The sequence below is a fragment of the Melanerpes formicivorus genome, unplaced genomic scaffold, assembly GCF_026170545.1.
Source record: "Melanerpes formicivorus ecotype bairdi unplaced genomic scaffold, bMelFor1.0.p_v2 SCAF_46, whole genome shotgun sequence".
Classification (NCBI taxonomy): Eukaryota; Metazoa; Chordata; class Aves; order Piciformes; family Picidae; genus Melanerpes; species Melanerpes formicivorus.
The window spans coordinates 4,044,878-4,072,747 of record NW_027142398.1 but is presented as its reverse complement, the minus strand read 5'-3'; the positions used below and the strand labels follow the sequence as shown (position 1 = coordinate 4,072,747).

General features: G+C 62.9%; 1 protein-coding gene across 3 annotated transcripts; it reads left to right on the top strand.

Annotated features, from left to right (window-relative positions):
* Nucleotides 1-91: 91 nt before the first annotated feature.
* Nucleotides 92-23,777, top strand: MDM4 (MDM4 regulator of p53). 3 transcript variants are annotated; one of them, XM_068159710.1, is made up of 11 exons: nt 92-239; nt 8,289-8,396; nt 9,033-9,107; nt 9,422-9,555; nt 11,681-11,730; nt 16,452-16,513; nt 17,460-17,559; nt 18,139-18,299; nt 18,751-18,885; nt 19,984-20,064; nt 21,168-23,777. In XM_068159710.1, exons 2-11 carry the CDS (start codon nt 8,322-8,324, stop codon nt 21,741-21,743), a joined length of 1,449 nt encoding a protein of 482 aa, XP_068015811.1. In that variant the 5' UTR covers nt 92-239; nt 8,289-8,321; the 3' UTR covers nt 21,744-23,777. The 3 variants fall into 3 exon arrangements, with proteins under 3 accessions (XP_068015811.1, XP_068015813.1, XP_068015812.1); XM_068159711.1 differs by lacking the exon at nt 92-239 and adding an exon at nt 3,671-4,185; XM_068159712.1 differs by lacking the exon at nt 18,751-18,885.
* Nucleotides 23,778-27,870: the final 4,093 nt, after the last annotated feature.

The window sequence follows — 27,870 nt, the reverse complement described above, 5'->3', positions numbered from 1 at the left end:
GCTGGGGCAGGCTCGCCCCCGGCTCCGCCCGCTCGCTAGGAGCCGCTTCCGCGGCGCTCTATGGTGCGGCCGCGGCGCCCCCGCGGAAGCCGCTCCCGCAGCCATGTTGCCTGCGAGGGGAAGTGGCGGCCCGGACCCCCGCTAAGATGGTGGAGAGCAGCCCTCGGGGGGCCTAGGGGGTCCCGTCCCCCGCCCCCGGGCTGCAGGGCGACCCGCGGGGCCCATGGAGCAGCTGTAGGGTGAGCCCGCCGCGGGTGCTGCGGGGCCGCGCAGGCTGAGCCGGGGCAGGGCGGCGGGGGCCGGGGGAGGGCGGGCGAGGAGCTATGGAGAGAGGTGCGGTGCGGAGCCGGGGGCGCAGGGCTGAGAGGGGGCGCAGGAAGCTGACAGCTCAGTCCCGGGGGGAAGCATCGCCCTGGCTCTCCGGGGGGAAGCATCTCCCCGGCTGCTGACACCGAGAGGTTATGGAAGCGTAGAACCGTGGTTGCAAAAGCCTTTGACGAGCGTCCGGTCCAAGCTCAACATGAGCTCTCAGTGTGCACTTGCAGCCCGCAAAGCCAATCAGATCCTGGGCTGCATCAGGAGAAGTGTGGCTAGCAGGTCGAGGGAGGTGATCCTCCCCCTCTACTCAGCCCTGGTGAGACCCCACCTGGAGTACTGTGTCCAGTTCTGGAGCCCCTATTACAAGAGGGATGTGGAGGTGCTGGAACGTGTCCAGAGAAGGGCCACGAGGATGATCAGAGGGCTGGAGCACCTCTCCTATGAGGACAGACTGAAGGAGTTGGGGCTATACAGTCTGCAGAAGAGAAGGCTCCGAGGTGACCTAATTGTCGCCTTCCAGTATCTGAAGGGGGCCTACAGGAAGGCAGGGGAAGGACTTCTCAGGATATCAGGTAGTGATAGGACTAGGGGGAATGGAATGAAGCTGGAGGTGGGGAGATTCAGGCTGGATGTGAGGAGGAGGTTCTTCACCATGAGAGTGGTGAAACCCTGGAATGGGTTGTCCAGGGAGGTGGTCGAGGCCCCGTCCCTGGGGGTGTTTAAGAGCAGGCTGGATGAGGCTCTGTCCAGCCTGATCTAGTGTGGGGTGTCCCTGCCCATGGCAGGGGGGTTGGAACTAGATGATCCTTGTGGTCCCTTCCAACCCTGAATGAAACTATGAAACTATGAAACTATGAAACTATCCTCCAGCTCTGCCAAGGCTGCTGCTGCACCAAGGCAGTTTTGTGGCTTGCCTTGGAGGCCTTTCTGCGTGAAAGTTATCTTTATGGGCGCACACACAAAAAAGGTGAATAAATCAAGTGTCAAACCCGTGGTCCATGAGCTGAAGTAAAGCTGCTTCAGGGAGAAAACCCCAGATGTGACTATACCAGCACCAGAACAAGAGGACACAGTCTCAAGCTGTGCCAGGGGAGGTTTAGGCTGGAGCTTAGGAAGAAATTCTTCACAGAAAGAGAGATTGCCCATTGGGATGTGCTGCCCAGGGAGGTGCTGGAGTCACCATCACTGGAAGTGTTTAGGAAGAGACTGGATGAGGTGCTTGGTGCCATGGTTGAGTTGATTAGATGGTGTTGGGTGATAGGTTGGACTCAATGATCTCAAAGGTCTTTTCCAACCTGGTCTATTCTATATAAAAAACATCATCCCAGTGCCCCCAGCCCCCTGGAGGTGTCCCAGGGTGAGGCTTCCACAGGGCTCTGAGCCACCTGATCCGGGGGAGGATGTCCCTGCTGAGGGGACTGGGTGAGCTTTGGAGCTCCCTTCCCACCCAACCCAACCCAGTCTGTGATTCTCTGACTGCTCCAGGGTGCAGCTGGGCTTTGCTCTGGATACCTTTCCTAGCAGAGGGGATTTCTGCTGCTGATTCAATGCCAGATCAATATCAGAGCAGCTTCACTGAGGGCAAGACAGCAAAAATCGGAGGTCAGGCAGTCTATGAGGTGTGAAATCTGTCAAATCCTATCGCTCACAGCCCAGTTGCCTCTCATCCTGCTGCCACTTCCCAGCCAGGGGCTTCTGGATGACCACTCAGCACTAGCAAAGGCTCTGAGTAAAATCAGGGCAAGGCAGCACTTGCTGGGAGGTTGCAGTGGAAGAGTTGGCTGCTTCCTTGGCTGCTTCCTGCGGCTCTCAGGGGACATGTGTGAACTTGTTGGCAGCTCAGTGATGCAACCAGGTGAAGTGTGTGGCCCAGGGAAAGGTGCAGCTGGCCCAGCTGGAGCTGGGGATGCAGCTCCCTGTTCCCAGGGTGGTGTTTGTGTCACAAGCCGAGCTGAGGAGATAGCTGGGCAGGAGGCCTTGCAGGTGTGAACACTCCCAGGGCTTCACACCCATAGGGGCAAAGCTGATTAGCTCCCAGCTGTCTGATTAGGGCTTGTTTAAAGCCTCCCTTCCAGGCCTGCTCTCTCTCCAAGAGGTTCTTCTTGAGGCTGCAGCTTTAGGCTTGGGGAGAAGCTTTGCTTTGCTACAGCATGAGAAGGAGGTGATGCTGAGGACAGGGCTGAAGTGTCAGACCTGACCCTGCTGGGGGGGGGGAGATGAAGAGCCCCCAGGCACAGCAAACATCTGTTCTCTGCTCCCTGCTGTGTTTTCACATGGCACAGAAGTTAGAAACTGTTTTTTTTTCACCCCCCTCCCCCGGGAGGAGACTTGAAGACAAAACCTGAACTTGAGTTACAAGTTGAGCTCCAGCTTTTCAGCCCCCACCACCATGCAAGGTCCAGCACCTTACACTCGTGCTCTGCCTGGGCCTGTGAAGATCTGTCCTCAAGCACCCAAAGTGGGAGGCTGGTGGGGTTGTGATCTCTGCAGGAGGAGCTTTCAGCCCCCCACCCCACCCCCAAAACCCCAGCAGATGACTTGGTCCTGCAGCCTGCATGACCTTACAGAGTGATGGAGTGGAAAAACCCCAATGACTCTCTTATGATTCATGGCTTCCTCCCAGCCCTTGCTCTCTTTCTCCCTCTCCCCAAGTCTCATTTTCTTGCCCATGCAGCTCTGGAGCAGCAGCAAGTTCCCTGGAGCTGCAGGTTAGGCTTAGACCCTCCCCAGGATCGTGAGGTAAAGACAATGTTCAGCATGAAACAGGCTGGGGAAAGCAAAAGCTGGGGGGGGGGAGAGAGAGAGAGATGTTAAAGAGGGAATGGCTGAGCAAGGAAGCTGCTCAGCTCTCTAGGAATTGCCACTCTTGGGGTTCTGGGATCCAGGGAGTGGTAACCTGAGGAGGATTTTGGTCTTGGCAGGACAGCAAACTGTTGGCTGGCTCTGGAAAATCCGGTGGCTGGCTGCAGCCTGGGCGTGCTTTGGAGCTTGCATGCCTGGGGGGGGTGGCATCCCGGGGGGGATGGCATCCAGGGGCAGTGGCATCCAGGCAGCCTGGGGGGATGGCATCCGAGGGGGGGGGGGGTGGGAATGGCATCCAGGCAGCCTGGGGGGATGGCATCCAGGGGCAATGGCATCCAGGCATCCGGGGTGGGGGGGATGGCATCCTGGGGGGATGGCATCCCGGCAGCCTCGGGGAGGGGTGGTATCCGGGGGAGGGATGGCATCCAGGCAGCCTCGGGGGATGGCATCCAAGGGCAATGGCATCCAGGCATCCGGGGGGTATGGCATACGGTGGGGGGAGGATGGCATTCGGGGGGGATGGCATCCGGGGGGGGGAGGATGGCATCCAGGCAGCCCCGGGGGCTGGTTGCTGCTTGAAGGAACTAAGGAAAACACAAGCTGTGGAGGCTGGGGGTGAGGCATGGATGTGCTGCCTGCCTGCCCCTGGTGCAGAGGGGGCTGGAACAGTTGGGATGCTCTTTAGTCGCCTCTGAAGGCAGAGGTGGCAGAGTCCCCTTCCAGGAACGCAGGGTGGAGAAGCGATCCAGGGTTTTGCTCCCCCCCGGGGCTGCTTTTCGCCCCGGCTCAGGCTCTTATCAGGCTCTTAGCAGGCGCTGATGTGCTCAGCGACTCCCCCTCCTGACTCAGCTCAGCCCGAGGCCGGTGAGCGGCTTTCGAAAGAGCCACTCAGAGCCATCGGCAGCGGCACCAGGAGCCCAGCCAGGCAGGGCACAGCTCCGGGCGAGCTTTCACCCCCACCGAGCCTGCTGGCGTTTTACCTCCTGCCCCAAAACAGCCTCTTGGCAAGAGCCTGGGAGGCAGCCGGTCCCACCCCGGTGCTAGAGCAGAGGAGTCCGAGGCTGGGTGAGTTTGGCTGCAGCTGCGAAGCGCAGCTCAGCTGCTGGGTGCAGAGGGACCTGGGGGCACTTGGTGGGGTGGGCACCGTGCTTGGCATCAGCGAGGGGAAACTGAGGCTGGATGCTCTGGAAAGGAGGAGGCTGAGAAGTGATCTCCTCAAGGTCTGTCAGTGCCTGGGGGGTGGGTGTCAGGACGAAGGGGCCAGGCTCTGCTCGGTGGTGCTCGAGCAAGGAGCAGTGGGGGCAAGCTGGAGCCCAGGAGCTTCCACCCCGACAGGAGGAGAAACTTCTTTGGTGTGAGGCTGCTGGAGGCTTGGGGCAGGCTGCCCAGAGAGGCTGTGGAGTCTTCTCTGGGGAGATTCCAGCCCCACCTGGACATGCTCCTGCTTGACCCTCTCCAGGGGGTTGGACTGGCTGAGCTCCAGAGGTTCCTTCTTTGGTGTGAGGCTGCTGGAGGCTTGGGGCAGGCTGCCCAGAGAGGCTGTGGAGTCTTCTCTGGAGAGATTCCACCTGGACATGCTCCTGCTTGACCCTCTCCAGGGGGTTGGACTGGCTGATCTCCAGAGGTCCTTTCCAACCCCTCTAATCCTGTGGGTTTGTGTTAGCCCTGACTTGAACGAGTGCTAAATCTCAGCTCGTCTCTCCTGCCCTCCCTGGGGTTCAGCCTGGGTTGTGTCTGCCCCTGAAACCTTTGGGGCTGCTCCTCAGGCAGAGCTCTGTGCTTGTGCTGTCTGCTGATCACCCTGGCTGCCTGCCTTTGGAGCTGCTGGAGCAATCACAGACTCCTTCACTCTGTCTGGGAGGTTCTGTGGAAGGGTTTGAGATACTGCTTGGAAAGGGTCACTTATTTTATTTCCCTTTAGTCTTAATTTTCCTTTTACTTTGCATAATTTTCCCTTTTTTTCCCTTTTATTTTCCCTTTTTTCCCCCTTTTATTTTCCCCTTTCCCCCCTTCTATTTTCTCCTTTTCCCCCTTCTATTTTCTCCTTTTCCCCCTTCTATTTTCTCCTTTTCCCCCCTTCTATTTTCTTCTTTAGCCTCACACTCTCAAGTCTTCATTCCAAGCCCTGTGTGGGTTTCCCCTTGGGACTTGTGCCACATTTCACACCCTCCAGGCTTGCCCTGGAGGCACATTCAGGAGCCAGCCCCTGGCTCATCTCCTGCTCCTGGCAGCTGCAGGGCTTGGGAGTTTCTCAGAGTCATTCGTGGAATGGGTTGGGATGGAAAGGATCTCAAAGGTCATCCAGTGCCAAGCCCCTGCCGTGGGCAGGGACAGCTCCCCCCCAGCCCAGGCTGCTCAGGGCCTCCTCCAGCCTGGCCTGGAACACCTCCAGGGCAGGAACAGCCACAGCCTCCCTGGGCAGCCTGTGCCAGAGTCTCCCCAGCCTCCCTGGGAAGAATTTCTTCCTCACCTGCAGGCTCAATCTCCCTTCTTCCAGCTCCAATCCATCCCCTCTCAGCCTGTCCCTCCCAGCCCTTGTCCCAAGTCCCTCCCCAGCTCTCCTGTAGCCCCTTTCAGGCAGCTCTGAGGTCTCCCTGGATGTCTTCTCCAGGCTGAACACCCCCAGCTCCCTCAGCCTGTCCCCAGAGCAGAGGTTTTGCATCCCTCTGGTCATCCTCACAGCCTCCTCTGCACCCCCTCCAGCAGTTCCATGTCCCCCTTGCCCTTGGCGCTGCGATGTGGAGGTTCACTGCTGCTGGGCTCAGCACACACAGCACCCCCAGAGGTTTATTGATCGTGGAATCAATAAGGTTAGGGAGAAACCTCTCCAAGACTGAGCCCAACCACACTGCCAGCTTCACCACTGAACCCTCCCTGGAGACACTGAGGCTCAGCCTTGGGGGTGTCCCAGCTCTGGCTGCGGGGGGGTTGGGACCAGCTGAGCTTTGGGGCTCCCTCCCAAGCTGCTGCCCCTCAGCGCTGCTCTCTGAATGCCACCGGGCTGGCTGGTTCCACCCTGCAGCAGCCTGGGGGCAGGGCAGAGTGCCGCAGCACCCTGGGCAGCCTGATCCAGGCTTTCCCAGTGCTGATGTTCAACCTAAACCACCCCGGGCACAGCCTGAGGGCACTTCCCTCTTGTCCTGGTGCTGGTGGGCTGGGTCTGCTGGCTCCCTGCCGGCAGCTGGAGGCTCCGGGGTGGCCTCCCCTCAGCCGCCTCGGGGTGCCGAGACAAAGCGCTCCAGGTCTGAGCTCCTTTCTCTCAGCCAGGCTCAGCCCTTTGCCTTTCAGCGGCTCATTAGCGCCTTCCTTCCCCTGTGATGAGAGGCTGTGGAGCCCGGGGCCGGCCGGGGCGGGTTGTGCTGTGCCCTGGGAGTCACAGCTCAGCGCTCTGCAGCCAGGCTGAGCTCTTTGGGTGGGTACTGAAACTCCTTGGCTTCGACCTGCGAATAGCTGCAGGCTTTCCCCTTCGGTTCCTCCCCAGGCAGGGGTAGTTTTCACCTGCTCAGCCGCAGCAGCTCTCCAAACGCTGCACTGAAGTCTGGTTTTGGGGGTGGGGTTGAAGGTTGCAAGGAGGTTTTAGGAGGTTTTCAGCTCCTGGCTCTGCTGAGCGCCTCCCCCCAGCTGCTCTGAGCCTTCCTTCGGGGCAGCCAGGGGGTTGCCTGGTTAGGAAGGTTTCTGTCCTGGTGGTTTTGTGACTCAGCTTCTCATTTCCTCACCTCTGACTCAGAGGTTTCACCACGGAGTGGCTTAGGTCGAAAGGGACCTCGGAGGTCATCGTCTCCAACCTGGAGCAGGGGCAGCTCTCAGCTGGGCTCAGCTGCTCAGGGTCTCATCCAGCCTGGCCCTGGGCACCCCCAGGCAGGAGGCAGCCTCAGCCTCCCTGGGCAGCCTGGGCCAGAGGCTCAGCAGCCTCCTGCTGGGGAGCTTCTCCCTCAGCTCCACTCCAGCCCTGCTCTGCCTCAGCTGCCAACCATTCCCTTTTGCCCTGTCCTCTGCAGTCTCCCTCTTAGATTCCCTCCCAGTGCCCTGATGGGGCCTGGCAGTTCCCAGTGGCAGCTCTCCAAGTTCCTCACCCCGTTGTGCCCCCCCTGGCACCTGGGCAGAGTGCCACAGCATCGCCCTTCAGTGCCACAGCAGCACCCCCAGTGCCACAGCAGCACCCCTCAGTGCCACAGCAGCACCCCCAGTGCCACAGCACCCCCCAGTGCCACAGCACCCCCAGTGCCACAGCAGCCCCAGTGCCACAGCAGCCCCAGTGCCACAGCAGCACCCCCAGTGCCACAGCAGCCCCAGTGCCACAGCACCCCCTCAGTGCCACAGCAGCACCCCCAGTGCCACAGCAGCCTCAGTGCCACAGCAGCCCCAGTGCCACAGCATCACCCCTCAGTGCCACAGCACCCCCAGTGCCACAGCAGCACCCCCAGTGCCACAGCAGCCCCAGTCCCACAGCAGCCCCCCCAGTGCCACAGCACCCCCTCAGTGCCACAGCAGCCCCAGTGCCACAGCAGCACCCCCAGTGCCACAGCAGCACCCCCCAGTGCCACAGCACCCCCAGTGCCACAGCACCCCCCCAGTGCCACAGCACCCCCAGTGCCACAGCATCACCCCTCAGTGCCACAGCACCCCCAGTGCCACAGCACCCCCCCAGTGCCACAGCACCCCCAGTGCCACAGCAGCACCCCTCAGTGCCACAGCACCCCCAGTGCCACAGCACCCCCTCAGTGCCACAGCACCCCCAGTGCCACAGCAGCCCCCTGCCAGCTGTTCTCTCCCAGCTGTTTGCCAGGGGCAGAAGCAGCTCCCCTCTCCCCCTGGGCACCTGGCTGCAGCTTCATCGACTCCTGGGATCCTGAAGGCTGGACCAGGGCCTCTGGTGCTCCTCACCCCAAGCCCAGCATGGCCCCAAGCCCAGCATGGCCACTGAGCCATGTGCCAGGGTGCCATGGCCACAGGTTTTTGGGCACCTCCAGGGGTGGTCACTGCACCACCTCCCTGGGCAGCCTGTGCCAGGGCTGGGTAGGGCAGGGCAGCTGAGCTGGGAGAGGAGCAGCACCACACAGGGACTCATTTGCCCCCCTGCCTTCCTGGGGAGCTTGGGGGGGTGGGAGTGGCTGCAGGCAGGAGCAGGTTTGCAGCCTGCCCTGATGACAGAGCTCCCTTCTGTGCAGGTGTGTGCTGGGAGCAGCTTCCCCACTGCCAGGATGACCTCTCCAGGCTCAGCCCAGCCCCCAGCAGCAGACCCTGCCTGCAGGCTCACCCTGGGCCAAGGGAACCAGGTAACTGCCTCTCCCCCTGGGCTCCCCTGCTTGCTCCTCTCCAAAGCTGAGGGTGCCTCCAGTGCATCCAAGCTGTGCCTCTGGGTCAGGATTTGGCCTAACTGGGGGCAGGGCTCTCATCCTGTTGGCTTTCACCTCTCAGGTCAGTGAGCTGTGAGTGTTTCTGGAGGGGGAGCAGGAGCTAGGGCAGTTCAGAGTGGCTGTAAGGAAAGGGTAAAGTGCAGGCTGAGAGGTGAAGAGGCTGGGAGCAGCCCTGCAGGGAGGGACCTGGGGGTGCTGGGGGGCAGAAGCTGGGCAGGAGCCAGCACTGGCAGCACAGGAGGCCAAGGGCAGCCTGGGCTGCAGCCAAAGCAGTGTGGCCAGGGATGGAGAGAGAGGCTCCTGCCCCTCTGCTCTGCCCTGGGGAGACCTCCCCTGCAGGGCTGGGGCCAGCTCTGGAGCCCTCAGCACAGGAAGGAGCTGGAGCTGGACCTCTGCTCCTGCAGGTGTCCAAGGGCAGGGTGGGTGAGGGCAGCCTGGGCTGGGGGGAGCTGGCCCTGCCCATGGCAGGGGGTTGGAGCTGGATGGTCTTTGAGGTCCCTTCCAGCCCCTCCTGTGCCTCCAGGGCTCTGTGAGCTCTTGTGCTTTGTGTTTCAGGTCAGACCCAGCCAGCCCCTGCTGGAGATCCTGCAGGCTGCAGGAGCCCAGGGGGAAGCCTTCACACTGAAGGAGGTGAGCAGAGCTGCTGGGCTCTGGAGCTGGGCTGTCCCTGCCTGCATGAGGCTCTTGCTGGGGAAGGGGCAGGGCTGGCAGCCCACTGCTCTGTCCCTGTCTGCACCAGGAGGTCATCCTGCCCTGGGGCTGCTGTGATTTGGGTGGGCTGAGAGCCCTGGGAGGAGCTGGGAGAGCAGTGTGGGATGTGAGGGGGAATGACTGAGCCTGGGCAGTCAGCCAGCAGAGCCCTCAGGCTGGGGCAGAGCCCTCAGGCTGGGGCAGCTCAGCCTGCCTGGGGCAGCTGGGGCTGAGGGGCTGCTGCCTGCCCACAGGTGATGCATTTCCTGGGCCAGTACATCATGGTGAGGCAGCTCTATGACCAGAGGCAGCAGCACCTGGTGCACTGTGGAGGAGATCAGCTGGGAGAGCTGCTGGGCCTGGAGAGCTTCTCTGTCAAAGACCCAAGGTAGGCCAAGGTCTCCTCTGAGTGTTCTGCTGGGAGGGAGCTGGGACAGGAGGCTCTGTGGGGGCCCTCTGCCTGCCCAGGGGCACAGAGCCCTCCCTGGGCACCCAGTGCCCTGCTGAGTGGCACAGAGCCCTCCCTGGGCACCCAGTGCCCTGCTGAGTGGCACAGAGCCCTCCCTGGGCACCCAGTGCCCTGCCCATGGTCTGTGGATGATCCCTTGGAGAGGTTTGGGTTGAGCTGCTTTGTTCTGGGGACAGGCTGAGGGAGCTGGGGCTCCATGGAGACCTCAGAGCAGCCTCTCAGTGCCTGCAGGAGGCTAAAGGAGAGCTGGGCAGAGCCAGGGCAGGGAGTGACAGGAGGAGAGGAGATGGCTCCAGGCTGGCAGGAGCTGGGCTGAGGGTGGGTTTGTATCAGAAATCCTGCCCCAGGAGGGTGCTGGGGCCCTGGAACAGGGAAGCTGTGGAGGCTCCAAGCCTGGAGGTGCTGAGGGCCAGGCTGGATGAGGCCCTGAGCAGCCTGGGCTGGGGGGAGCTGCCCCTGCCCCTGGCTGGGAGGGTGCTGTGGGGTGCTGTGGGGTGCTGTGGGGATGCTATGGAATGCTGTGGGGTGCTGTGGGATGCTGTGGGGATGCTGTGGGGTGCTGTGGGGATGCTGTGGGATGCTGTGGGGTGCTGTGGGGATGCTGTGGGGTGCTGTGGGGATGCTGTGGGGTGCTGTGGGGTGCTGTGGGGATGCTGTGGGGTGCTGTGGGGTGCTGTGGGGATGCTGTGGGGTGCTGTGGGATGCTGTGGGGTGCTGTGGGGTGCTGTGGGGATGCTGTGGGGTGCTGTGGGGTGCTGTGGGATGCTGTGGGGATGCTGTGGGGATGCTGTGGGGTGCTGTGGGGATGCTGTGGGGATGCTGTGGGGATGCTGTGGGGATGCTGTGGGGTGCTGTGGGATGCTGTGGGGATGCTGTGGGGATGCTGTGGGGTGCTGTGGGATGCTGTGGGATGCTGTGGGATGCTGTGGGGTGCTGTGGGATGCTGTGGGGATGCTGTGGGATGCTGTGGGGATGCTGTGGGGTGCTGTGGGATGCTGTGGGGTGCTGTGGGATGCTGTGGGATGCTGTGGGATGCTGTGGGGATGCTGTGGGGTGCTGTGGGGTGCTGTGGGGTGCTGTGGGGATGCTATAGGATGCTGTGGGATGCTGTGGGGATGCTGTGGGGTGCTGTGGGGATGCTGTGGGGTGCTGTGGGGTGCTGTGGGGTGCTGTGGGGTGCTGTGGGGATGCTGTGGGATGCTGTGGGGATGCTGTGGGGTGCTGTGGGGATGCTGTGGGGTGCTGTGGGGTGCTGTGGGGTGCTGTGGGGATGCTGTGGGATGCTGTGGGGATGCTGTGGGGTGCTGTGGGATGCTGTGGGGATGCTGTGGGATGCTGTGGGATGCTGTGGGGATGCTGTGGGGGTGCTGTGGGGATGCTGTGGGGTGCTGTGGGGTGCTGTGGGGTGCTGTGGGGATGCTGTGGGGTGCTATGGGGTGCTGTGGGGATGCTGTGGGGATGCTGTGGGGATGCTGTGGGGTGCTGTGGGGTGCTGTGGGATGCTGTGGGGTGCTGTGGGGATGCTGTGGGGTGCTGTGGGATGCTGTGGGATGCTGTGGGATGCTGTGGGGTGCTGTGGGGTGCTGTGGGGATGCTGTGGGGATGCTGTGGGGTGCTGTGGGATGCTGTGGGATGCTGTGGGGATGCTGTGGGATGCTGTGGGGATGCTGTGGGGTGCTGTGGGGATGCTGTGGGATGCTGTGGGGATGCTGTGGGGTGCTGTGGGGTGCTGTGGGGATGCTGTGGGATGCTGTGGGGATGCTGTGGGATGCTGTGGGGATGCTGTGGGATGCTGTGGGGATGCTGTGGGGTGCTGTGGGGTGCTGTGGGGATGCTGTGGGGTGCTATGGGGTGCTGTGGGATGCTGTGGGGATGCTGTGGGGTGCTGTGGGGTGCTGTGGGATGCTGTGGGGTGCTGTGGGGATGCTGTGGGGTGCTGTGGGATGCTGTGGGATGCTGTGGGGTGCTGTGGGGTGCTGTGGGGATGCTGTGGGGTGCTGTGGGGTGCTGTGGCTGTGCTCACCTCCTGCCTGCTCTCCCCCAGCCCAGTCTATGAGATGCTGAAGAGGAACCTGACCTCTGCTGCCCTGGCAGGTAGGTCTGGCCCAGGGTGGGCATGCAGGGTCTGCTCAGGGTGGTGCTGAGCTGAGCACTGAGCCTGGGAGGAGGGAAATGGTTCTGCAGCTGGGGCAGGCTGCTGCTGGGCTCTCCCTGAGCCATCTGCCTCCCATGTGTGCCCCAGCAGGAGCTGTGCTTGGGAGGCAGAGCACTGTCTGGAGGCCTGGGGCTGCCTGGGGGCCAGGCCTGGGGCTGGGGCTGGGGCTGAGGCAGCCTGCCCCAGCTCAGGGCTGTGGGGCTGCAGGCCCCCAGCCAAGGCAGGACTCACTTCTCAGTTTCAGGCAATGGCTCAGGCTGGAAGGGAGCTCAGAAGTCCTCTCCAACCTCCCCCCCGTGCCCAGGGACAGCTCTCCCCCAGCCTGGCCCTGAGCACCCCCAGGCAGGAGGCAGCCACAGCCTCCCTGGGCAGCCTGGGCCAGAGCCTCAGCAGCCTCCTGCTCAACAACTTCAGCTCCCCTCTGACCCTGCTCTGCCTCAGCCTCAAACCCTTCCCCCTTGGCCTGCCTCAGACCCCCTGAGGAGAAGTCCCTCTGCAGCCTTCCTGCAGGATCCTTCAGGTCCTGGCAGGCAGCTCTGGGGTCCCCCCCCAGGGAGTTCCAGGCCAGGCTGTGACTTCTCACTCTGCCTTCATAGTCCCATGGTCCTGAGCCCCAGCACAGAGGTGCTGCAAACCCAGCCAGGGAGCTCTGGGCTTCAGGCAAGCACTGGGAGCTTTAAAGGTCACTGTCCAGCTCCTAAGAGAGAGCAAATCCACACCAAGTCCAATCCAGTCCCATCCCATCCAGTCCAATCCCATCCCATGCAGTCCACCTCCCCTGGCAGCCCTTCAGTCACAAAGCTGATCCCTAAGGCAGCCTCAGCTCCTGGCTGCCTTCAGCCCCTTCCCCTTGGGCAGCTGAGGACTTCCCCCCCTGGGGGAGCTGCCCCAGCAGAGCTCTGCCTTGCTGGGCTGGGGTCTGCAGGCAGCTCTCTGCACTCAGTTCCTAGTCACTGAGGCTGGAAAAGGCCTCTGAGGTCACCCAGCTCCAGCACCTGCATGGCCACCAGCCCCCGGCCCCAAGGCTCCTGAGCACCCCCAGGGCTGGGGGCTCCCTGGGCAGCCTCTGCCAATCCCTCTTGCAGCCAAGGAATTGTTCCTCCTGGGCAACCTAAACCTCCCCTGGAGCAGCCTGGGGGCCACAGCTGCTCCCAGAGGCTTAGCCTCCCTGGGCACACCACACAGGAAGGGAAGGCACAGCCCTGGGGGGCTTTGGCCTCTGCTCTGAGCCTTCTGCTGCTGCCTCTGAGCTCTCAGCTCCTCTCTTGGCCTCAGGGGACTCTGCTCTGGAGGTGCTGCCTGCAGAGTGCCTGTGTGAGTGCTGGTCCCTGGTGCCTCCCTCTGGCAGTGGGCATGGGGACAAAGGCTCCCAGCCAGGGCCCTCTCCTCTGCTGCCCTGGGCCCCTGGCTCTGTGGCTGTGGCTCTGTGTGGCTGTGGCTGTGTGGTTGTGCCCTTGGCTGTGTGGCTGTGTGGTTGTGCTCCTGGCTCTGTGTGGCTGTGGCTCTGTGTGGCTGTGGCTGTAGGGTTGTGGCTGTGTGGTTGTGGCTCTGTGGCTCTGTGTGGCTGTGGCTGTAGGGTTGTGGCTCTGTGGTTGTGGCTCTGTGGCTCTGTGGTTGGGGCTGTGGCTGTGGCAGTCAGAGCACCCTGCAATGCCTCAGGCTGGCAGAGGCCCTCAGAGATCATCTGCTGCAGCCTCCCTGCCCTGCTGGAGCTCCCTGAAGCTGCCCAGGGAGCTGCTGCTCCTGCCAGGAGGTGACCTCTGGGCCCTGCCACCGTGGCTGCTGCTGTGGGAGTGCCTGGGAGCCCAGCCAGGCTTGGCAGGCCAGGCCTTCAGCACATCCATAGGGATCCTGGAGTGGGCTGGGCTGGAAGGGAGCTCCAGAGCTCATCCAGGCCAAGCTCTCTGCCCCCAGCAGGGACATCCTGCCCTGCAGCAGGCTGCTCTGAGCCCTCTCCAGCCTCACCTTGAAGATCTCCAGGCATGGAGCCTCAGCCCCCTCCCTGGGCAGCCTGCTGCAGTGCTCCAGCAGCCTCCTGGGGCAGGGCTTGCTCCTCACATCCAGTCTCAGTCTGCTCTGCTCTCATCTCATTGCCCCTGGGGCTGCCCCTGCAGGCCTCTGGGAGCAGTCCCTCTGCAGCCTCCTGGGCAGGGCTTGCTCCTCACATCCAATCTCAGTCTGCTCTGCTCTCATCTCAAACCATTGCCCCTGCTCCTGTCCCTGCAGGCCTCTGGGAGCAGTCCCTCTGCAGCCTCCTGGGCAGGGCTTGCTCCTCACATCCAATCTCAGTCTGCTCTGCTCTCATCTCATTGCCCCTGGGGCTGCCCCTGCAGGCCTCTGGGAGCAGTTCCTCTGCAGTCTCCTTGTAGCCTCCTTCAGGTACTGGAAGCTGCTCTTAGGTCTCCCTGGAGCCTTCTCTTCCCCAGGCTGGACCCCAGCTCCCTCAGCCTGGCCTTGTGGCAGAGGTTCTTCAGCCCCCTGAGCACTTTCTTGGCTTCCTCTGGACCTGCTCCAGGTCCTTCTTGTGCTGGGGGCCCCAGGGCTGGCCCCAGCCCTGCAGGGGAGGTCTCCCCAGGGCAGAGCAGAGGGGCAGGAGCCTCTCTCTCCATCCCTGGCCACACTGCTCTGGCTGCAGCCCAGGCTGCCCTTGGCCTCCTGTGCTGGCTCCTGCCCAGCCTCTGCCCCCAGCACCCCCAGGCCTTCTGCAGGGCTGCTCCCAGCCCCATCTCCCCTCAGCCTGGCTTGGTGTCTGGGGTTGCCCTGACCTGGGTGCAGGGGTGGGGAGCCAGGGGGCTTGCAGAGGCCTCCCCAGCCATGCTGTGTGCCAGCTGCTTGTGTTCCTTGTCCCCAGCAGTGCTTCCAGCACAGCCCTCTGCACATCACCCCAGGCAAGAGCACTTGGAGCAGTGGAGGTGACTGCAGCACATCTTGCTCACCAAGCCTCAGCTCCTCCAGGAGGCTCTTTGGAGTCTCCCCTGGCTGCCCTGCACTCTCCAGTGTGAGGCAGAAGCCTCTCTTGAAGGACACTTTGAGGAGCCTCTGTTGGACTTCCACCAGGGAAACCTTCTCCTTCTTCCCAGCTGGGAACTGCTGCTTCTCACAGGCTGCTTGAGGCTGATTTGCTTCCCTGCCAGTGCTGGGAGGGTTCAGTCCTCTCCTCTGCCAGGCCCTCTGCAGGAGTCAGCTGGCTTCTGCTTTCCTTCAGGGGTGAAACCAGTGGCTGAGTGCAGGAGCTGTGGGGTGCTGGAGAGGCTGAAGGGGAAGCTGAGCTCCTGGCTGAGAGGCAGAGGGGGTGGGCTGGAGCCCTGGCAGGCTGTGGCCCTCTGCTTTGGTCCTCTTCATGGCCCAGCAGTGCTCAGGAGGGGTTCAGCTTCCAGCCTGCAGCAGCAGCTTGTGTTGCCTTCAGCCCAGGGCTGTGGACCAGGACTCTGCTGGCTGCCTGGGGCTCAGCTGCAGGGGGAGCAGGCAGGAGCCAGCCTCTGCCAGCTGCTGTTCCCTAGCAACTCAGTGCTCAGAGCTGCCCAGGAGCAGCTCTCCTGCTCTGCAGGAAGCTCTCTCTGGGTTGGGTTGGGTTTGCTCTCTGGGCTTTGCCCTTTCAGGGAGCTCTTGGGGCCAGCTCTGGCCTCAGGGCTGCTATGGATCTGCACACAGCTGCCCAGGAAGCTGCTTGCTGGGCAGGGAGCTGCCCTTGCTTCAGGCCACTCCTTGCTCTTCCTGCCCACACCCCTGGGGCAGGCTCTGCTGCTCCTCAGGGACAGGGCTGATGTCCTCAGGGATTCATGGATCACAGAGTGGCTGGGCTTGGAAGGGACCTTGAAGATCATCCTGTCCCTGCCTCCCTGCCCTGGGCAGGCACTCCTCCCACCAGCCCAGCTTGCTCAGGGCCTCATCCTGCCTGGCCCTGTGGCCCTGCAGCCGCAGCCTCCCTGGGCAGCCTGTGCCAGGCTCTCCCCAGCCTCCCTCTCTTGTCACCTTCTTCAGCAGGAGTCTGAGCCAGCTTCCAAAGGAGCATCCCCAGGCTGTGCTGCAGCTCTGGCTCCCTGCCTGTCTGCAGGTCTCTTGGCTGAGGGCTGCTGAGGCCCTGGGCTGCTGAGGGCAGGACCCAAAGCAGCCCCCGGGGAGGAGGCTCTGCGCTGCCGGCAGCTCCCAGCGAGCTGCATCCCCAAGGGGGCACACAGGCTCCTTGCTCCACAGCCTGCTGGCTCCTCACATCCAGGCAGTGGCAGAGTGATGGGAAGGGCTCTGCTTCTCTTCAGGGGTTCCACACCATGCCAGGCTGGAAGGGACCCCCAGGATCCTCAGCCCCACGCTGGCTGGGCGCGGGGCTGGCTGCCGGGAGCCCGGCGCAGGGGATCCGCCGCATCCCCTGGGAGCTGCTGCCAGTCACACCCCCAGGGCAGGCTGGGGCAGAAGGCATCTTGAGGATCACCTGCTTCCAAGCCCCCTGGCACTGCCAGGGCCTCCTCCCAGCACAGCAGGCTGCAGAGTGCCAGATCCTCTTCTGGACCCCCGGGGGCCTCTCCCCGGCCTCGGCTCCTCTCCGTCGCTCTCTCTGCGTCCGGCCGGGGGCTCCTCGGAGGTCTGCCGAGCCTGGCTGGTTGCTTGCTGGCTCTGTGTTGTGAGAAGGAAGGTTGTTTCTCTTCTTTTGCCTGCCATCTAGATGCTGCAGAGACTCTCCCAAAGGAGCAGAGCGTCGGTAGGCCCAGCCAAGACCAGCTGCAGGTAAACCCACCGCCCGGCGGCTGCGTTTCTCGGACAGAGTTGCCCCTTCTCTGTCCCTGTGCACGGTGGACTGCCAGAACTTTTTGTGCTGCTTGGCTGCCAGGTCCTCACCTTCCTGCAAAGTTCTTGGGAGTCCACAGGGCAGGGACAGAGTGACCCTTCTCTGTTCCCCCCCTCCTCCTCCTCCTCCCGGCGCGCCGAGCGCGGCCCCGCGGGGTGTAGCACTTCTGCTCCTCGCTCCCTCCCTCCCTCCCTCCAGCCTCCTCTGCTCTGGTTGGTTCCTTTCCCTCCTCTCCTCCTCCCAACCCTTCTCTTTGGAGCAGGAATTGCCACATCCTGCAGCAGTCTTGGTTGCCTGGTTGGTTGTTCTCTTGGTTCAGCAGGGTTTGGTTGTCAGAAGCCTGGAGGCAGAGCCTGCAACCTGGGACAAATCTTTGCACCTTCAAACCTGCAGCTGGGGAGGGGAAGGGGAGGGGAAGGGGAAGGTTGCCTGAGCTGGGAGGTGTCTGGGGGGGGCAGCCAGAGGCTCAGCCCCCCCCCCAAAACCTAGGAAACTCTTTGGGGCTTCTGCCAAGCTGAAGGTTTTTCCTGGGTTGCCAAGGTGCTGCCTGTGCTGCTCCAGGGGCAGCAGAGTCCTGCCAGGGGCTGCAGAGTCCTGCCAGGGGCTGCAGAGTCCTGCCAGGGGCAGCAGAGTCCTGCCAGGGGCTGCAGAGTCCTGCCAGGGGCAGCAGAGTCCTGCCAGGGGCAGCAGAGTCCTGCCAGGGGCTGCAGAGTCCTGCCAGGGGCAGCAGGCTCTAGGTTGAGGCTCAGAACCTTCTCATCTCTCTTCACAACTTCTTGGTCTTGGAGTGCAGCTGGTGGCTGGGACTGGAAGTGCTACACCCCCTTGTCCCTGTAAGCTCTTGCTGGGCTAACATCTGCTGCTTCTCCTCCTTCCCCCCTGCAGTTTAGCCAGCAAGAAGGAGGCTCTGTGGCTGGGCTCATGGAGGGGGAGAGCACTGCAGCTGCTTGGTCTACCTCAGAGCCAAGATGTGAGCACTGTGAAGGTGAGTGGCAGCTCTCCTCTCTCAGAGGCTCAGGGGAGACCTTCTGGCTCTCTCCAACTCCCTGAAGGGAGGTTGGAGCCAGGTGGGGGTTGGGCTCTTCTCCCAGGCAAGCAGCACCAGAACAAGAGGACACAGCCTCAAGCTGTGCCAGGGGAGGTTCAGGCTGGAGGTTAGGAAGAAGTTCTGTGCAGAGAGAGAGAGATTGGCCTTTGGGATGGGCTGCCTGGGGAGGTGGTGGAGTCCCCATCATTGGAGGTGTTCAGGAGGAGACTGGATGGGTGCTGGGTGCCAGGGGTTAGTGGATTAGGTGGGGTTGGATTGGGTGATAGGTTGGACACCATGATCTTGAAGGTCTCTTCCAACCTGGTCTGGTCCATCCCATCCCATCTCACTCCACTCCACTCCATCCCATTCCCTCCCATCCCCTCCCCTCCCATCCCCTCCCATCCCATCCCCAGCAGGTGGCTGTGAGGCAGAGCAGGAGAGGCTGCTGAGGGCCAGCTGGGGCCAGGCTTTCCTGGGCTGCTCTCTCCAGTGCTGTGGCTGTGGCCTGACTTAGACTCTGCTTGGCTCTTGCAGACACAGACTTGCTAGAGAACCTCTCCAAAAGCAGGAAGCCTAAGCTGGACCTGGTGTTTGAGGAGTGGGATGTGGCTGGCCTGCCCTGGTGGTTCTTGGGCAACCTCAGGAGCAATTACAAGTCCAGAAGTAATGGCTCAACAGACATCCAGACCAACCAGGTGTGTGGAGCCTTCCCCCAGCTGCTGTGGTCTCTTCCTCTCCTCTTTTGCCTTCCCAGGGCCTGAATTCCTCTTTCCTTTCCCTCCCCCTTCCCACTCCAGGATTCTCAGCCTCTTCCCTCGTGTGTGTCCCAGCTGGTTTGGTTCCCTTTAGTGTTCTTAGCCAGCCCTGGTGCCCTCTGAGGGCTGTGGTCAGCCCTTGGGGGTCCTGCTGCACTCCAGAGCAGTGGTTGGGCTTCAGGAGTTGTCCCTTGTGCTGGGCTGGAAGCTGTTGCCAAGTGGTGAGCAGGGGGAGCAAGAGCTGGTGGGAGCTGCTCCTTTTCTCCCCCAGCTGCCCAGGGCTGGAGAAGGCTCTTAGTGAGGAGGAGGAGGAGGAGGAGGGGAGAGGTGCTGGCTGTGGCTGCTGCCCTCCCTGAGCTCTGAGTGCTGTCTGCCTTCTCTTCTCCCCCAGGACATAGACACTGCCATTGTCTCAGATACTACTGATGACCTCTGGTTCCTCAATGAGTGCCCAGCAGAGCAGAGCAGTGCTGCAGCCAAGGTGGAAGCTGCTGGCTGTGAGGAGGGGAAGGAAGGTGACACCAAGGTAGCTCTGCAAGCAGCCAGAGTGTCTCTGTGTCTGCTCCACAGGCTGGGCCTGCTCCTGGGGGAGCTGCAGCCACACCAAGAGCCTCAGCTGGGCTGTGGCAAAGGCTCTCAGCGCTCTGTGTGCCTGGGGGGGGGTGAGAGCCCTGCTGTGGAGTCAGGCTGCTGGGCTTGGGGTGGAATGGATCCAGCTGCAAGGCACAAAAGTGATCACAAAGCAATGGAACTCCAGCAGCAGCAGCAGGGGTGGAGAACCTCTGCTCTGGGAGGGAGCTGGGGGTGTCCAGCCTGGAGAGGACATCCAGGGAGACCTCAGAGCTGCCTGAAAGGGGCTACAGGAGAGCTGGGGAGGGACTTGGGACAGGCTGAGAGGGACAGGCTGAGAGGGGATGGACTGGAGCTGGAAGAAGGGAGACTGAGCCTGGAGGTGAGGAAGAAATTCTTCCCAGGGAGGGAGGGGAGACTCTGGCACAGGGAGGCTGTGGCTGCTCCCTCCCTGGAGGTGTTCAGGGCCAGGCTGGATGAGGCCCTGAGCAGCCTGGGCTGGGGGAGCTGTCCCTGCCCTTGGCAGGGGCTTGGAACTGGCTGAGCTTCAAGGTCCCTTCCAGCCCAAGCCATCCTGTGAGGCTCTGAGTGAGTTTGTGCCTGGCAGAGGAGTCTCAGCCTCCCTTGTGGCAGAGGGCAGGGGAAGAGCCTGGCCTGGCTGTGGGTGGGGAGTGCCAGCTGAGCTGGCAGTGAGGCTGGCCAGGGGGGAAGGACTCCACTCTGTCCCCATCAGATTGAGGCCAGGATCTCCTCCCTGCAGGTGAGCAGCAGCAGAACAAGAGGACACAGTCTCAGGCTGTGTCAGTCTCTGCCTCTGTGTTGGTGTGCAGCAGGCAGAGGCCTGAGCAGGGGACAGGCAGGGGAAGCCTGAGAGCAGCCCAGCAGCAGCTGGCAGCATCCTGGAGCCCAGGAGACAAAGTGGCTTTGCCTCCCCTCCCACCAGGGCTGCATGGCCAGGGGGCAGTTACCCAGGCAGCTCCCTTGGGGCCTGCAGTGCCAGGCACAGCATCAGTCAGGACTCTTCTGCCCCTCTCACACTCTGCCCTCTCTCCAGGTGCCTGAGGAAGATTGCTTGCATGAGATGGAGGATTCCCAGCGCCTGAGTGATGACACAGACACAGAAGCTGCTCCTGAGGTAGGCCCTGAGCCCAGCAGAGCTCTGAGCCACCCCAGCCAAGGACACCAAGGGCCTCTCCCAGCCACAGGGGAGGCCTGGAGCTTAATGCTTGCAGCCACTCCTGGGGGCAGAGTGAGAGAGGTCAGGTGTGGGGCAGCAGGTGGGGAGAGATGGCTCTGCTCTGCCCCCCTGCTCTGCTCTGCCCCCCTGCTCTGCTCTGCTCTGCCCCCCTGCTCTGCTCTGCTCTGCCCTCTGCCCTGCTCTGCTCTGCCCCCCTGCCCTGCCCTGCTCTGCCCTCTGCCCTGCTCTGCTCTGCCCCCCTGCCCTGCTCTGCTCTGCTCTGCTCTGCCTTCTGCCCTGCCCTGCTCTGCTCTGCCCCCCTGCTCTGCTCTGCCCTCTGCCCTGCTCTGCTCTGCCCTCCCTGCTCTGCCCTCTGCCCTCCCTGCTCTGCCCCCCTGCCCTGCCCTGCTCTGCCCTCTGCCCTGCTCTGCTCTGCCCTCTGCCCTGCCCTGCTCTGCTGAGACCTCACCTGCAGTGCTGTGTCCAGGTGGAGGCCTCATCCCCTGGAGATGCTCAAGGGCAAGGCTCTGAGCAGCCTGCTCCAGTGGAGGATGTCCCTGCTGAGTGCAGGGGGCTTGGACTGGCTGAGCTTTGGGGCTCCCTTCCAGCCCATCCTGGGATGCTGTGGCAGATGTTAGTGCCTGAGGGGTCTGCATCTGTAGCTGCAGCTCTTGCTGAGCACTGCCCAGCTGCCCTCTGGGGCTGCTCTGCTCCAGGCTCTCAGCCCCAGGGCCCTCACAGAGCTGCTCCAGGCCTCTCAGCATCCCTGCAGCCCTCATTTGGATTCTCCCCAGCATTTCCCTGCCCCTCTTGGGCTGGGGAGCCCAGAACTGGACAGAAAGCTCCAGATGTGGCCTCAGTAGGGTAAGGTAGAGGGGGAGGAGGGGAGCTTTCCCCAGCCTGCTGCCCACACTCCCTGTGCTCCCCAGGGGCACACCGCAGCCCCTTCCGCTCTGCCCTCTGCCCACCACAGCTTTTCTGGTCTCCTGGTGAAGCTTTGCTGCTCCTCCTGGGTGGATTGTGCCAGACTCAGCTGTGGTCTTTCCCCTCCCTCCCCCCAGGACTGCTGGCAGTGCAGCAAGTGCAAGAAGTTCAACTCCCCAGGCAAGAGGTACTGCTACCGCTGCTGGGCCCTGCGCAAGGACTGGTACTCGGACTGCCCCAGGCTGCCTCACTCCCTCTCCCTCTCCGACATCGATGCCATGCAGAAGCAAAAGGAGGAGGAGGAGCAAGGCATAGATGTGCCAGACTGCAGGAGGACTGTTTCAGCTCCAGTGGGGCAGCCCCAGGAGCTGTACGTGGTGGAAGCCAAGCCCCGGGGGGATGCCTGCAGCTCCCTGGAGTCGCTGGACTTGGCCCGGGGCTGTGAGAGCAAGGAGCAGGCCCTGCTGTGCTTCCCCCAGCACAGCAAGGGGGAGGAGGAGGAGGAGGGAATAGAGTCCCTGGAGAGCATCAAGAAGCTGCTGAGCCCTTGCTTCCTGTGCCAGCACAGGCCCCGGGATGGGAACATTGTGCACGGCAGGACTGCTCACCTGGTGGCCTGCTTCCGCTGCGCCAAGATGCTGAAGAGGAGGAGGTCTCCCTGCCCGGTGTGCAGGAAGGAGATCGAGCTGGTGATCAGGATCTTCATGGGGTAGCTGTGCCCCTGCAGGCCCTGCTCCACCACAGCCTCCTCTTGCACTCACACAACCCCTGCCTGCACAGCCCACACACTGAATGCCAAAGAAGAATTGAGGTTCAACTCTGTCCCAGGAGCGCTGAGAAAGACCTCTGGCCCCGAGGAGCCTGGTCCTGAGGAGCCTGGTCCTGAGGAGCCTGGTCCTGAGGAGCCCTCTGCCCTGACCCTGAGGAGCCTGGCCCTGAGGAGCCTGGTCCTGAGGAGCCTGGCCCTGAGGAGCCTTCTGCCCTGACCCTGAGGAGCCTGGCCCTGAGGAGCCTGGCCCTGAGGAGCCTTCTGCCCTGACCCTGAGGAGCCTGGCCCTGAGGAGCCTGGCCCTGAGGAGCCTTCTGCCCTGACCCTGAGGAGCCTGGCCCTGAGGAGCCTGGCCCTGAGGAGCCTGGTCCTGAGGAGCCTTCTGCCCTGGCCCTGAGGAGCCCTCTGCCCTGGCCCCCCAGGAGCCCTCTGCCCTGGCCCTGAGGAGCCTTCTGCCCTGGCCCTGAGGAGCCTTCTGCCCTGGCCCCTGAGGAGCCCTCTGCCCTGGCCCCCCAGGAGCCCTCTGCCCTGGCCCTGAGGAGCCTTCTGCCCTGGCCCTGAGGAGCCTTCTGCCCTGGCCCTGAGGAGCCTGGCCCTGAGGAGCCTGGCCCTGAGGAGCCTGGTCCTGAGGAGCCTTCTGCCCTGGCCCTGAGGAGCCCTCTGCCCTGGCCCCTGAGGAGCCCTCTGCCCTGGCCCCTGAGGAGCCTTCTGCCCTGGCCCCCCAGGAGCCCTCTGCCCTGGCCCCTGAGGAGCCTTCTGCCCTGGCCCTGAGGAGCCCTCTGCCCTGGCCCCTGAGGAGCCTTCTGCCCTGGCCCCCCAGGAGCCCTCTGCCCTGGCCCCTGAGGAGCCTTCTGCCCTGGCCCTGAGGAGCCCTCTGCCCTGGCCCCTGAGGAGCCTTCTGCCCTGGCCCCCCAGGAGCCTTCTGCCCTGGCCCCTGAGGAGCCTTCTGCCTTGGCCCCCAGGAGCCCTCTGCCCTGGCCCTGAGGAGCCTTCTGCCCTGGCCCCCCAGGAGCCTTCTGCCTTGGCCCCCAGGAGCCCTCTGCCCTGGCCCCCCAGGAGCCTTCTGCCCTGGCCCCCCAGGAGCCCTCTGCCTCCACTGGTGGATGACCACTGAAACCAGAGGCCTGGAGGGGCAGGGAGTGCTCAGCACTTCGCTCTCTGTTGCTCCCCTTTGACACTGTCTACAGCTTCTGGTTGCAGCTCAGTGCTGTCAGCAGAGGTCTCACAGCTGCTCCTGGGAGCAAACTCCTTTGGGAGAGACTTGGGCTGCTGGAGTGGTGCTCTGCAGCAGGTCAAAGCCCTGGGCAGTGCCTCCTGAGGGAGGAATTCTGCATCTTGAGGGAGGAGAGGGGAGGGGGGGGAGGGAGGGAAGGTGTTTGCCCTGTGGGGAAGGCATTCCTCCCAGGAGCAGCTCTCCTGAGGGCACTGAGGTGCTGGCTGGGTTCTGGGGAGGGTTGGTTGCTGTTGCTGTTGTTGTTGTTGTTCAGTGTGGGTTTGTTAACTGAGGTGAAGGTCTTCTGGCTCCCAGAGCTGACATCAGGCCCTGCCAACCCTCTCCTCTGTGGCTGGCTGGGGTCACAGAGCAGATGGCAGAAGAAGAGTCCCAGCCCTGGCTGGTGGAGCTTTGGGTCCTGCACTTTGTTAGCTGTTGGAGCTTTACCTTTCTGGTGGTTCCTTCTTTCCCTCCCCCTGCTGTCTTGCACAGCCTTGCTGCAGCCTGCCCAGGCTCAGCCCAGCTCAGCTCAGCCCAGCCCAGCTCAGCCCAGCTCAGCTCAGCTCAGCCCAGCTCAGCTCAGCCCAGCTCAGCCCAGCTCAGCTCAGCTCAGCTCAGCCCAGCTCAGCTCAGCCCAGCTCAGCTCAGCTCAGCCCAGCTCAGCTCAGCTCAGCTCAGCTCAGCCCAGCTCAGCCCAGCTCAGCTCAGCCCAGCTCAGCTCAGCCCAGCTCAGCTCAGCTCAGCTCAGCTCAGCCCAGCCCAGCTCAGCTCAGCCCAGCTCAGCTCAGCTCAGCTCAGCTCAGCCCAGCTCAGCTCAGCTCAGCTCAGCTCAGCTCAGCTCAGCTCAGCTCAGCCCAGCTCAGCTCAGCTCAGCTCAGCTCAGCCCAGCTCAGCTCAGCTCAGCTCAGCTCAGCTCAGCTCAGCTCAGCTCAGCTCAGCTCAGCTCAGCTCAGCTCAGCAGCTGCATTAAGGCAGAGCAGCTCCTGTGCATCCTCTGGGCTGTTCTCACAGCTCCTCCCTGCCTCATCTCATCGAGCCAGGCCAGGCAGAAGATGCTTCACACTTCAGTGGGTGAAGTGGCTTTAAAGACAGGATTTGAGGGGGGGGAAGAGCCCTTCCTGTAAGGCCCTGATTGCTGCTGATTCATCTGTGGCCTGTGCTTGGTGGTGGTTTAGTTTCCATTTCCTCCACTGGTTTGCTCTTCCCTGTGAGTCAGCTTCAGCTCCCCCAGCATTTAGCTTGTCCTCCAGAGCTGGGCCATGCTTGCTCTTCAAACTCAGCTGGAATTTGGTGTCTCCAAGGGCTGGGGTCCTGCTGGGGTCCTGCTGGGGTCCTGCTGGGGTCCTGCTGGGGTCCTGCTGGGGTCCTGCTGGGGTCCTGCTGGGGTCCTGCTGGGATGCTGAGGCCCTGCTCTGAGAGCCTTGCCTAGAGTGTGTTCAGGTCTTCCTCAGCCTTCCCCTCCTGCAGGGCTTGGGAGAGAGCCTGCAGCCCACAGTGGTGGCTACAGAGCCTTCACCTTCCCTGCCTGTGGGCCCTCAGCACAGTGCAGAGCAAGCCCTGCTCTGCCAGCCCCTCTGGAATCCCCTCCCTCCTCTAGGAAGCAGAGCTGACCACAAGGGGAAGAGAGGAGATGGAGCTCCTGCCTTGGTGCTTCCCTGGGCTGTTTCCCCCTTGCTCTCCACTCTCCTTGTGCTGGTTCAGCCTTAGCAGGGCAGAGGCATGCAGCAGGAGGTCCTTGCAGGGGGTCCCAGCCAGCTGCCAGGTCACAGCTGGGGCTTCCTCTGCAAGGATCCCCCAGGAGGTGCTGTCCAGACCCTGCCTGGCACTGCCTGAGGCCAGCTCCACCTTGTCCTTCCCATGGGATGGTGGTTGGTGGTCTGAGACTCCTGTGGGTGGCTGTTGTGTGCAGTTGTAACTGAAAAGCCTTGGGGGAGAGCAGAGTGATGCTGGGGGGGGTTGCTGGGGGGATTTTTGGTGCACTATGTAAAGTCCATGGGGGTCAATCCCCATGGAGAAGCTGACCTCCTGCTGCCTGGACTCGAGGGCTGTTCAGTTGCTGTTGATGCACTTTAGTCATGCTAAGACCCAGCAGCTTTCCTGCCTGGAATCACAGGAGGAAGGTCCTGCCAGGGAGCTCCTTCCCTTGGTGCCAGGGAGCTCCTTCCCTTGTTCCCCAGGCAGCTCCTTCCCTTGTTCCCCAGGCAGCTCCTTCCCTTGTCCCCAGGCAGCTCCTTCCCTTGTCCCCAGGCAGCTCCTTCCCTTGGTGCCAGGGAGCTCCTTCCCTTGTTCCCCAGGCAGCTCCTTCCCTTGGTCCCCAGGCAGCTCCTTCCCTTGTCCCCAGGCAGCTCCTTCCCTTGTCCCCAGGCAGCTCCTTCCCTTGTCCCCAGGCAGCTCCTTCCCTTGTCCCCAGGCAGCTCCTTCCCTTGGTCCCCAGGCAGCTCCTTCCCTTGGTCCCCAGGCAGCTCCTTCCCTTGTTCCCCAGGGAGCTCCTTCCCTTGGTGCCAGGGAGCTCCTTCCCTTGTCCCCAGGCAGCTCCTTCCCTTGTCCCCAGGCAGCTCCTTCCCTTGGTTCCCCAGGGAGCTCCTTCCCTTGTCCCCAGGGAGCTCCTTCCCTTGGTCCCCAGGGAGCTCCTTCCCTTGGTCCCAGGGAGCTCCTTCCCTTGGTCCCAGGCAGCTCCTTCCCTTGGTTCCCCAGGCAGCTCCTTCCCTTGGTCCCCCAGGGAGCTCCTTCCCTTGGTCCCAGGAGCTCCTTCCCTTGGTCCCCAGGGAGCTCCTTCCCTTGGTCCCCAGGGAGCTCCTTCCCTTGGTCCCCAGGGAGCTCCTTCCCTTGGTTCCCCAGGCAGCTCCTTCCCTTGGTCCCAGGCAGCTCCTTCCCTTGGTCCCCAGGAGCTCCTTCCCTTGGTCCCCAGGCAGCTCCTTCCCTTATCCCCAGGCAGCTCCTTCCCTTGTCCCCAGGCAGCTCCTTCCCTTGGTCCCCAGGGAGCTCCTTCCCTTGGTCCCAGGGAGCTCCTTCCCTTGGTCCCAGGTAGATTCCTTCCCCTCAGTGAAGGCTCCTTTGGAAGATCCCAGTGGGAAGATGATGCCAGGAGGCACCTGGGCACAGCTCTCATCTCTGTCCCTAAGCTGAGCACGGAGCTCCCTGGGTCCTGTGCATGCTCTGTGTCCCCCTGGCCACCAGCAGGCAGGGCCAGGATGCTTTGAAGGAGGTGCTGGGAGGTTGGTGTGTGGAGAACAAGCCCCACAGCTGAGGTGAGGGTTCCAGGGGATGCCTTTGGAGCAGCTCCAGAAGCACAGATGACCTTCAGGCATCAATGCCTCTGCCCTGGTTGTCAGTCCACACTGCCTGGGGTTTTCCTTTGCTGCTCCTGCCAGAGGCTGGCTCCCCCAGCCTGCTCCCTGCCCCTTCCTGTGCTGGCAGCAGGCAGCTCTGTGCCTGCAGCTCTGTGCCTGCAGCTCTGTGCCTGCAGCTCTGCCCTCTGGGCTGCTTTACCCTGCCAGCAGGCACTTGCCGTGGGGCCATCCCCCTCCCAGGGGCTCTGTCTCCTACCAGACCACCACAGCTGAGCTGCTCTTAAGCCTGTGGGGAGAGGTCTGAGAAGAGGCCTGGCAGGCAGGCAAGGAGCTGTTGTCCCTCTAGCAAAGAGCAAAGGCTTTGCTGTTCTGGGAAGAGCAACTTCCTGCTGGGTCTTCCTCCCCAGCAGCTCCTTCCCTGCAGCTCCTTCTTCCCAGATGGATTCCAAGCCCCCCCAACCCCCTCAGCCACTGCAGCACCGAGCCAGGAGGGTGTTTGCCAGGCAGCCTCTGTGTGTTTGCACTACTTAACCCCCCCAGGTAAGGAGCACAGGGGCTGAGGGACCCCCCTGTGCCCCCTGCCCCTGAAGTGAATTAAACTCAGCATATCCTCTGACCCCCCCCAGCTTTGTCCTTTCATTTGGGTTGGGTTTCAGGGGGAAAACCTTTCAGGAAAGGCTTCTGACCACTTCAGCAGCCTGAGATCTGCCTGCTTTCCCTCTCCCAGGCAGGGGGAGGGCCTCCCTCCCGTGCCTCCCAGGAGGAGGCTGCCTTGCAGCTGGGGATGGAGCCTGCAGCCCCCAGGGTTTGTGGTTGCAGCTTCCTCTCCTGCCCCAGCCTGGCTCTGCCTGCTTTGGAGCTGCTTCCCCACTCCTCTTGCCATCAGGTTCCCAGGATGTCCAACCACCTTCTGTCCCAGGATCCCAGCCTGCAGGGGTGGGAAGGGACCTTGGGGCTCATCCATCCAACCCCAGCCTGCAGGGGTGGGAAGGGACCCCTGGGGCTCATCCATCCAACCCCAGCCTGCAGGGGAAGGGATCTCTGGGGCTCATCCATCCAACCCCAGCCTGCAGGGGAAGGGACCTCTGGGGCTCATCCATCCAACCCCAGCCTGCAGGGGAAGGGACCTCTGGGGCTCATCCATCCAACCCCAGCCTGCAGGGGAAGGGACCTTGGGGCTCCTCCAGTCCACCCCCAGCCTGCAGGGGAAGGGATCTCTGGGGCTCATCCATCCAACCCCAGCCTGAAGGGGAAGGGACCTCTGGGGCTCATCCAGTCCAACCCCAGCCTGCAGGGGCAGGGGAGGGGGGGGATGGTTCAGCAGCAGGATCTGGGGCAGGGCAATGCTTGCAGCTAGCTGTGAGCGTGGGCACAGCTTCACAAGCAGCAGCTCTTGGGGGGTGCTGTGCAGACCTTGTCCTCCTTCGAGTCAGTCCCAGCAGGCAGGATGCCTCAGCAAGCTGCTGTGATGCTCTCCCTGCTTGCCAGCAGCAGAGGGGAGGGCAGACCCCCTGCCAGCAGCCCCCCCTGCCAGCAGCCCCTCCTGCTCTGCCTGCTCTGTTCTCTGC